Here is a 10700-nt window from a genome sequence, read left to right as displayed (position 1 = left end):
TATATAATTCCTTATGTGCATGTGAACGTTTAGAATTATTATAACAAATTTGGTGTTGTTGATCGGGTGAATTGAGGACAGGGAAAATTCCTCCCTTTTAAATCTGCTCAACCCATTCCATTTTTTAATATCTTCAAGTAGTTTTCCCGTACCTCCTTTTAGGATACTCTCATGAGCTGAGAATTTAATTTGTGGATATCTGTAACTTGCAGATTTTATGTCCAAGTTTCCATTTTCTTTTAGTATTTCCATCATTTCATCCCTCTCGTTTTCATTTTTCATCACAATTAGAGTGTACTTGTTATCTGCAAAGACGTTTTTGATAGCTCCAATTGTCTTCTGAGTTTTCCCCAAGATATCCCTCACGCAATCCTTGTAATATTCAGCTCCACTAACAAATATTCCATATCCTTTAGGTGTTTCGTAGTTCCACTGATGGATATGTTTGGCTGTTATTGGCTCGTTTGCTCTTGAGAATTTTGCTTTTTCTATGCAGAATTTCTCTTTCTTGTCGTCGTTTCTTTTTCTTATGATTATCTGATCATTTCTTTCTTCACCTCCATCCTGCGGCTCATTTATTTCCATTTGATTTTCATCTGTTGTAAGACTTGAGGTTTTGCTCCGGATCTGAGAATCATATCCATCATTTCCTATTATTTCCAGTACCTTAATGTGCTCTTCATCTCTTTTCGTTGTTATTTCCTCATTTGATGATGTATCCCCTTTGATATTATTTCTTGTAGTTTGATCACCTGTGTTTTTAACAGTGTTTTTGAAGAATTCAAACTCTGGTATGTTATCTTTCTTTTCTTGAATCTTTCTCTTTTTAGCATCTTCTTCTTGTTTTTTTGTGTTTCTTTTCCTTTTGAGAGATCTTTTCTCGATTATCCATTGAGCTGCTTTGACTAATTTGGCAACATCTTTCATTAAATCTGGTTTGTTAACCCGATTTGCATTTATTGGACTTGGGTATTGTATCTCTGAAATTATCCTCTTGATTTCTTCAATCGTATCATCTTTAAACTTGATTATCTCGGCCTGAATCTTTGCAATTCTATTACTTTGACACGTCTTTCTAATGAAGTCTTCAACTTTCTTTATGTCTTCATCTTTTAACTCTTTTTCTTTTCCCAATGTTTCCCAGTCTTGATATTTCTCCAGTTTTTCCAATTTTTTAACCATATGCTCCGGAAGTTGAATATCATCTCTTACACCAATCTCTTGTATTAGATTTCTTAATTTTTCTCTTGTTTGTAGATCAAAGGATTCAATGTTGTATTGAATCTTCTTCTCATCCTTATCTGAGAATACAATTTCCAAGAAGCTTTCAAGTTCTATTATATCATCTCTTGTGATTTGTATTAGGTCATCTTTATGTGAACTAATACTCAGATCTTTGTTTTCCAAGATTTCAAGATCATCTGCAGATGAGATTTCTTGTCTTTCGGTTGTACCATATGTCCACTGCATTACCTCCATTAGCTTATTGATATCTTGAACTAATTCAGGATTATACGTTCTTTCTGAGTTGGGATCGTTCCATATGATTTGTATCATTGTCTTTTGTTGTCTTTTCAGCTCTTCCTTTGATATCTTGTTTATTTGCTCTCTGACATCCTTGTTTGTGTGTAGGACTTCTCTCAGGAATCCATCCACTTCTTCAATTTGTTTTACATCTGGAATAATTCGAGAGTATTGTATCTGGATCTGATTACCTCCATTACCTTTATCTTTGGACAATTGACTGGAACCTTCTTGTTGCGGTACTGTTGAGTTACATGTAGACTGTTTCTCTTTACTGCTCACTTGATATTCCAGTCCAGGATAGGTTGAATTCATTTCCCCTGGTCCTAATTCTCCTGATTTATCCATTAGATGTAGTTGAGTATTATTTTGATCAGTGTTCTGGCTGCTAACTGGTTCAATCGTTGTCGTAAATTGAGTAGTCTGATGAATAGATATCTGATCATCAGTTGATTGATCTGACATTATGTCAGGCGTTATTTTTCACAATGTGATTTATATCACCGGTTAATACACTTAGGTAAGTAAATTTTACTCTTTAAACTTGTTTAGTTATTGTTGAGATAAATAGATTTTAGGGTATAAGGGTAGATATAAGAGACACTATTTTACTTTGCTGGTTAATTAGTCTTTCAATTTATTAACACTTTTTGAGTAATGTTGACTTGTTTTAAGTCTTCTCATGACCAATATGACTTTGCGAGTATTTATATATGTCCTTATTTGTTCTTTTCAAGATACTCTTATCTTGTCTCTTATTTATCTGTCTATTACATGATTTTTCCATTCGTTATTTGTTCTCTTTTTCCTCTAGAGGTTATTTAATCATTTTCCAAGTTATGTTTTCTGTCATAATCTCTGTGTTTCTATTATCTTTCAATTTCTTATGTGTTGTGGTCTGTCTGTTTTAGATTTTATCTAATCAAATTAATCTCTTGGTGCCTTTTTGTTGCACTCTTATCTTTTTTACGTTAACATCTAATTTTGTTCATCAATTGCATCAGTTTTTATTCATACATAATTTTATTCAAGCATGTTTCCGGTTTTAAGCTTATGCTTTTCTTTTTATGTAATTCTAATGAATTTTTTTCCTTTTTGAGGTAAATCAAAAACGATTTATCTTTTATTTTGGAGATATTTATTATTAGATATCTTCTTTCTACATGAGATTAACTAATTAATTAATTCTTATTAATTTATTTATTGTATTGAGGTATAATATTTTTTTATCTTCCGGTCGATCCAAATCCATTATCCGCACGACCGTCTGCTTTTGGATTCTCTTTTAGTTCCTTCATTTCTTCTATTTCCGGATAGATAATCTTTTCACAAATTAGTTGAGCTATTCTATCTCCTTGTTTGACCTTGTAGTCCTCTTTTCCAAAGTTGAATAGGAGTACCTTTACCTCTCCAGTATAGTCGGAGTCAATAACTCCCGCTCCAACATCTAAAAAATAGTTCCAAGCCATCCCTGATCTTGGAGCAATCCTTCCATAGCAGTTTAGTGGTATCTGGAGTTGCAGTCCTGTACCAATAAGCTGTCTTCCACTAGCAGGAACTGTTGTATCCTCTTTGCTATGTAAGTCGATGCCAGCACTCAGAGAACTCATTCTTATTGGAGCTATAGCTGATGGATCTAGCTTTTTAAACCTTAGTTTATATTTCGAGGGTTCCATTTGAATCACGTTAATTTTAATTCCTTGATATATTCACAATGTAGATGATGAGAGTTTAATCATAATAGTCACAAGGTTAAATACAATTTATATAAATATAACTTAAGGAAATAAGCAGTGGCACCTTATTTCTTCAATACAGCTATTAGAGATTATTCTCAGTTTATAATGTGAGTTTGTAAGAGTAATTTTGATGCCTTCTCTTTTTATGTCTTTTTCTTTTCCTCTCTTGGGTATTGTTGCTCATTTGAGCCTGTTTGAAGTACTTAATTGGCCCATAGTCATTGCTCTTACCAGTTATGTCCTTCATTTCCTCATGGGACATTATCCATTGGTTAGAAATCATAATTTCTTTAGTATTTCCTTTAGTCATACTATACTATATTATTTTAATAGTCATCGTTTAATCAATTCTTTGAATGGACTCTTTATGAGTTCTCTTATTATATGGACTCTTTATGAGTTCTTCTATTATTTGGACTCTTTTCGAGTTCTTTTATCCCATGTGTTATTCATTATCACAAATATTAAAGCTAGTCTAAGCTTGACTGACCTGAGGTTAACCTTGAGATTTCTCTCATTTTTCCTTTTAGTCAATGTAAGGACACTAATGAATATTAATATTAATAATTATCACAATTAATTCACTTAAGAATTATTACAATTTTCATGAGACATTTACTTCACATTTGACAATCATTAAATGAAGAATCAAGATAAAAGAAAAGACAAATTGAAATAAAACAGGCAAAAAGGTTTAGATTTTGCGCGATATCTATCCCTAATGGTTAACCATTTTAGGGGAAAGTTTAGGGGAAGATTTGGTAATGAAGCAACTTGAGGTTACAAGTGTTTTCTTGCATGTTATTACACCATTACAATTGTGATTTGGTTCATTTTTCAACAATTAATTGTTTATTTTTAATTGTTGAACATTTTTCTGTTTAATATGTTTATTGATCTTCTACGAAACTGATGGGCCCACAAAAGGGAAAAGGTTGAATACTAAGTGATGGTTCTTGGAAACCATCAATGTTTATCATTGTGTTAATGATTGTGAACTTATCATCAGGAGATACCATTGAACAAATTATGGCAAAATAAAATACAATGTAAAGGCAATTACATTATTATCACTGACTCAATCAAAATGGGCTCATTTTCCGACATCACTTTATTAGCACTTTTTTGGTAGTTAAATCATGTATTTTATGAATTAGATCTGGTTTGACCTCAACAATTGGTCACAAATATTATTCATATTCAATATATTACATGTCGCTCACTTCAAAGCTTCCAGCTATTGCTTACGATACAGTTTCCCTGCAGTTTCGTTGACTTATTTTGAACTCTAGCATGTTGCAGCTTACTTCTGGTTTCCCTTTATTTTTCATTGTCAACCATTACTATGGCTAATTATCAGCTGAGTTGCATCAGTTTATTACTATTTACCTTGACATACAACAATTACGGCAAATTTTATCAACTATTTATTGTATTTTTTAATAACCAACGCAATAGAAATGCTCTTTCCTTTGAATTTACATTAGACAGTTAACGATACTGCTGGTGGTAATTTAATCTTGACAATAGAAAATTCAACATTTAATCAAACTGCATTGTTGATATATCAACAATTATTATGTCAATCATTAAATTATCGAGAAGCATCGATTCAATTTATGCCATCGCCATATGTGTTTGCATCAGAAACTCAACCATTTATAACATATCTTCATCATCCTGAAAGGTGAAAGACTTTACATTGAAGTGTCCAAAACGCGTTGTGATTAGAATGGAATTTTGAGCTAATTTAAATGGATAAAGATCATTGTATGCCATTGATTGTTGGAGATCAAGTTTATCGTTTATGTAATAGCTTATCATTTGCCTTACCAATATTTTCTGCATAAGGATAAATCAAAGTCACAAACAATGGATATTTATTATCAAGTAGTACATTGGCATCTGATTTTGGATCGATCCACTTTTGAGTAATCATTAAATTAAAGAGATTTCTCAATTTGGTTAACACCTGAATAACTTATAAGACATTTAATTATCAAGTATCTACAATTAATTATGAGTGGCACAGTTGATTAAAGAGGAACAGCATTATGCAGCATTATGGAAATCGCTTTATAAGGATCTCTCTCACAAAGATAGCTTAAGAGTTGGCAAGGTTAAGATTATAACAAATCATCTAAATTTGATTTTCGATGAATAATCTTGAAGGAATTATAAAATGTCAAGCATAATTTAAAGGCAAAGCCCTTCACATAATAAAACAGAATCAGGAATCGGCGAGACCCAGATTCCTTCCATAAATGAACTTGTATCCTGTTGCAATATAAATCTTTATGGACCTAATTAGTTGATACAAAATTCAAAATTGTTTTTATTTTCCCATTGTAATGACAATTTTGACAACAGGTGGCGTTTAATTTACGATAATGAAAGCATCGCATTTAGATGCCCATTTCAGAACATTGTTTCAAGTTTAAATTAATTACCATCAACTGATTGTTTCATGTATGTGTACTAACTAGCGATTGAAAACTCAATTCACTCAATGACTAAAACAGTTGCCTCAATTTTTCCTCATTTTTCTGTTGTGTTAATACTGGAATAAGGTGGATACCAGAAAAACACTGCTTCTGTATGGATCTTTATGTTTATGATATTTGTGTACTACATGGTGACATGGACTGGTAAAATATACCAAACGATATGAGAATAGATATTCTGTTCTACGTCAGATGTGTGAATGTGTGAATTATGTGAATAATAGACCCAGGAATGTTTACCACCTTTGGTCAATTCTTTGCTGAATCTTTGGAAACCGATGAGGACAACGTTGAAACACAGTTAATCTTTATAATTCATTGTACGCTAATGAAACTACAAGGTTGAGCTCCCCAGGTTTGTTTGGTAACCAGGGGTGGATTCACCAATGTTGGTTCTACATGGCACTTGAACATACTCAAGCTATGTATTACCTCATGCTGGGTTGAACAATGAATCATTGACGATTCTTTCTTGCCAGATGATTTAAACTAGTTTTTTATGTTGATTCAATTCAATCGAATCAGTTTCCACTGAGAAACGTTTTTACGAAAATGTATCTGCTATTCATTGGACTCATCAAATTTTGCAATCTAATCGCCGTTGGTATGACCAATATAAACTTAATTCTGCATTAAACGGTAAGAATTATTTAGTTAATTTTAATTTGCTATTTTAAAACTAGATATATGAATGCGAGATGATGTTGGCAAACTATTGATATCAAGTTTACCAATTTCATCTCATTTTATCCTATTGGATGAAAATATCTTGAAATTTCATTAGTTGTGTCACTTTTTACTAATTCATGACTTGAATTTTCCAGGTGAACAAGTAACAAACGAAATTCACAATGATACAGGCATCATGATCCATCTAAATAAACAAATCGGATTAATACAATGATGTGGCATACTGATGGATTTGTGCTATTATTTTATGTGTTTCTCATAGTTTTAAATATGATTGGAACTTGAACTTCACAATTTTTAAAGTGCTAAAATAATGGTTGAATTGGCGATAAAAGGTAGTTAGCTGCTTTTTGCATGAGATCAATAATTTATTAACATTCCAAGAATATTGAAACTCGATTAAAGTACTGATGTCATTATCTTGCATGTCCTAACTTGCATGGGTGTTTAATATGCTTACTAATGTCTATGCATGGCTAATGAGGACCATAGAAGCATCAGAAATTATACATTGTAAGTATAAATAGATTAACGTTAACACGATTTCTGTATTTTTTTACAGGTGATGAATGAAATTGATTAAATAACAGATGACGTTTTAAAGTATATGTATATATAATGGACGATGACAATTTTGAATGAAGTTTGGGTTGATAATAAAGGAAGTTAAAACAACCGAGACAACGTCTTTTGTTAGTTTTCGCACTAGATACAGATGAACTCATTTATGATCACATAAAAACTTAATATTTTTTTTGTTGAATTTTGATGCAAATATGGTATGATCTCCATGACTTTTAAGATTTTGAGTAAAATGTTCATTGCAATGTACAATCCACCGTAAATAGTTGGTAAGGTTTAGAAAACAAAAATGATTTTGAAGGAATCATTGAGACAATCAAAGCAGATCATCAATCGTAACAAACGAAGATAATCTGATGGAAGAAAGTCAGAATAAAATAGAACAAAAATGGTTCTAGTTAGAGTTAGGGTTGGTCAATTTGCACAAGAATTAGGTTACATCAGTTATTGGTTGTGGACCAGCTTCTTTAACCGTCGAATCTTTGGATGAACTTTCAGTTGAGGTTGAAACGCCTGGCCCAGGTGTTGGAGGAGGTGATAATAAACCAATATCTTTATCTTTTGAGCTTTCTTTGGCCATTTTAAATGAGTTGGTCAATTCTTCGAGTTTCTGTGAGTTGGGTCCCCATCTAGTAAATCCAGGTTCATTTTGCAAGAAAATGACCATCATCGGTACATTCGGTTTAAAATGAAGTTGGTTTGGTTCGCATATGTGTTGATAACCGTTTCGTAGTTCATAATCATTGGCTGAGATAGTGATTTGGGCTCTTTTGAAAACACTCAGTTCGATTTTGTAAAGGCAGCTGATTGGATTTTCTTTGTACTCAGGTATGAAGATTATAAAAGAAAGAGGATCCGAAGTATTCGCTAAAAGTCTCTCGAAATGGTCAAATATTGCTTCCATTAATTGGTCACTGTAGGGTGGAAATGCTTGAAATGATCCACCAATTGGAAAGAAATTCAACATGGATCTAAACGATAAGAAACAAGCCATTAGATTCGTAAGTATTTTAAAAAGTGAAAAATGTGTATTTTTAAAATAATATCTGAGTTAAGTTTTCATATGGAAAACATAAAGCGCAAATACGATGGATTGCATGCATCAAAACAGCTGATAAAATTTGCCGCCAATTTAACAATTTATGGAAAGAGGAAATATTCATGCATAGAACGATGTAAATAGAAACGAGAAAATATATGACAAATTCTGAATTTACCCTCGAGATCCAAAGAAACCATCAACGTCCCCATAAGCAGAACAATATTGCCGAAAATAGCAGTTGAGAGGTGATGCGAAACATTCAAAGGTGACACCAAACAAACGATTTAGACAAGCAAAAACGGTTTTGGGTAGCGATACTTGGGTAAAAACTCCTTCTCCTTGAGGGTTACCCAAAAATACCTGATAAATATTGATAATATAACAACTGTTAGAAGAATCGAATTTCAAAACCATTGAAACGCGAAAAGATAATGAGAAATAAGAGTCTATTGAAATAGCTTGCATCAAGCATGATTAAGTTTTGTTTACTACATTATGATTGGTGATATTAAGCAAATTCATTTAGATGATAATTAAATTCAAACAATAGAAATTTATTAATCATAAGGTTCTCAAGAAAATCAAAACTAAAAGAGATCTATTCTCATTATCTGCGTTTCAACGCTTAGTTTAAATTTATAAGAAAATAACGAACTTGGTATCGTTTGAGGAGACAGAAGAGTCGTGGTAAAAAAATATCAAACTTTTTATCATCGTAACAGTTGTAACGGTATAGATGCTCCATTTTTTGTAGAAACAGAGGTTTTAAGCGCAAAGTTTCAGTTTTGTACTTTACAAGAACGAAATCCTTTTCAGGATGATATTGAATTGGAGGATACTTTGGACATCGATAAGCCAATTGTAATGAATAACAATAGACTTTCTTGGGTTTAGGTGGTCTTAACGGTGCCGTTATTTCTATAAATCACAAAGTAAGATGCGAAAAATGTAAATAAGTTTGTAATAATCTAAATGGCATGAAAACTCACCAGGAATCTCATCTTTCTTGAGAATTTCTTTTTCGGCCTCATTAATTTTCTTTACATAGCTACATGACAGATGATAGAGTTTGGAACAAATGCCTTCCACAGAAGATTTTGCAGCTTCAGTTAAGTGAGGTTGACACTGGGTTCTTAGGTGCTTAAGGCGTTCTTCATAGTCTTCAAATGTAGCATTCAAAGTTTTCCTAATCCATTGGAAAGCTTCTTCAACACTCCATTTGACGATTCTTCGGCTCTCTGGACTTGCATTACGAGATTCAATCATCTTTTTTGCTGCTTCAGCATACCGCGAAAGTTGTTTTCTGGCTTCTGCACCAAACTTAGGTCGAGTTAAGCGAATGGGTATATCAGTTATTATTTCATTGTACAATGATCTAGATATCTCAGGTACACAATTACTGGGTAACACAGGGTCAGCGCCTTTGTCGATAGTTTTTCTTTCAATCAACCATCGGTTAAAAGATTCACGAGGTGCGTCGATATTTTCTCGAGTATGGCACATCTCTTGGTATTGTGAACGGAGTTTCATAAGATAATTGAGACGAAGAATTTCAATATCAGGATGTGGATGTGGTACTATAACAGGAGCCCGCTCCCAGATGATAACATTTGAGGTAACTTCCAAATCCCATGGTCCACTATTTAATAGTGATTAGGAAAATAGAACAAGACATAACCATTAGTAATAAAGTAATTTGAAGATAGAATAGACAAATCATTTAATCTAAAAGGCTGTTATTCACCTTAAAATGAATTTTTTGTGAGTACCACTATATGGATCGTCCGATGATGACGATGATGACCTTTTTTCACCTATCCTAAGAGGTTTATGATTTTGTTCAGGGGCTGAAATTCCCAATGGATCGGTTAATGGGTCATAATCACCTCCTTCTCCGGTCAATGGAGGCATTTCCCAGAGAGATTCATTGGTAGTCTTATTAAAGTAATAGGGCCGTTGTTCGCGCTTTGACCAAACCACCCTCCAACCTTGCTGAAATAAAGCTGGAGGTAAATCGTGAGTAGGATCATGTGTTGATGATGAAGTTGATGAAGCCTCAGGAGAAAGCATATTGATATTGGCATTGTTATTATTATTGGCGGCATTTATGTTGATGGTTAAACTACTGGTGTTATTGTTATTATTATTATTGCATCCATTTTGAGGCGTTGCTGTTGGTGTACCTGGTTCTTTTCCAGGTAAACCAGCAGTTGATTGAAAATTATTATTAATTTTATTCACAGCATCATTCTTGTCATCTTTAAGTAAATCAATTCGTGCTGCTGATGGCTCTGTTGACATATTCAGTAAAAGTAAGAAGGGGTTTTATGTGTCGAGGAAATTTACAACAGACATAAAAAATTAAATAAAATTATTCCTTTTGTTTTGATTCACACGAATAACAATGACACAGGTAAACATTTCATGATGTTAACAACATCAAGAATTAAATAAAAGATGAATTAATAAAATCAGATTTGTCAAATCCCACAAATAATGTGAAATTGAACAAAACACAAAATGGTGTACAGAATAATAACCGCGGATGCTTCCTTGAATAACCAGTTACTTTATAGTTACTGTTAAAGGCGCGCAAATACAAAACTCTCTCAAGCACTT

The 10700-nt window shown here is 32.8% G+C and overlaps 1 protein-coding gene, 2 long non-coding RNA genes and 1 pseudogene across 3 annotated transcripts; 2 read left to right on the top strand and 2 right to left on the bottom strand.

Annotated features, from left to right (window-relative positions):
• Window positions 1–2750: 2750 nt before the first annotated feature.
• LOC107370622 (deoxyuridine 5'-triphosphate nucleotidohydrolase pseudogene) lies at window positions 2751–3573 on the bottom strand (annotated as a pseudogene).
• Window positions 3574–5652: 2079 nt separating this feature from the next.
• Window positions 5653–7141, top strand: LOC112538858 (uncharacterized). The gene is made up of 3 exons (XR_016197840.1): window positions 5653–6406; window positions 6592–6792; window positions 7020–7141. It is a non-coding gene; the product is annotated as an uncharacterized LOC112538858 (long non-coding RNA).
• On the bottom strand, window positions 7049–10601 carry Pcif1 (Phosphorylated CTD-interacting factor 1). Its single transcript, XM_015929728.3, has 5 exons — window positions 9826–10601; window positions 9071–9720; window positions 8737–8999; window positions 8257–8441; window positions 7049–8010 (listed from the first exon to the last, which is right to left on the bottom strand). The coding sequence occupies exons 1-5, from the start codon at window positions 10380–10382 to the stop codon at window positions 7470–7472; spliced, it is 2196 nt and encodes a 731-aa protein (XP_015785214.1). The 5' UTR covers window positions 10383–10601; the 3' UTR covers window positions 7049–7469.
• Window positions 7902–8424, top strand: LOC112538859 (uncharacterized). Its single transcript, XR_016197841.1, has 2 exons — window positions 7902–8040; window positions 8118–8424. It is a non-coding gene; the product is annotated as an uncharacterized LOC112538859 (long non-coding RNA).
• Window positions 10602–10700: the final 99 nt, after the last annotated feature.

The sequence above is a fragment of the Tetranychus urticae genome, chromosome 1 (assembly GCF_039701765.1).
Source record: "Tetranychus urticae isolate SD_2017Ah chromosome 1, NJAU_TeUrti_SD_1.0, whole genome shotgun sequence".
NCBI lineage: Eukaryota > Metazoa > Arthropoda > Arachnida > Trombidiformes > Tetranychidae > Tetranychus > Tetranychus urticae.
The sequence above is the reverse complement of the archived record's forward strand: the minus strand, read 5'-3'. Positions and strand labels throughout refer to the sequence as shown.

Bases quoted from the DNA above. Each gene is read 5' to 3' on its own strand.
- Pcif1 (XM_015929728.3), bottom strand. From the start codon at position 10,382: ATGTCAACAGAGCCATCAGCAGCACGAATTGATTTACTTAAAGATGAC. The intron at 9,000-9,070 runs GTGAGTTTTCAT...TGTGATTTATAG, and splicing joins CAAGAAAGATGAGATTCCTG to AAATAACGGCACCGTTAAGA. The intron at 8,442-8,736 runs GTTCGTTATTTT...AATATTTATCAG, and splicing joins GTCTCCTCAAACGATACCAA to GTATTTTTGGGTAACCCTCA.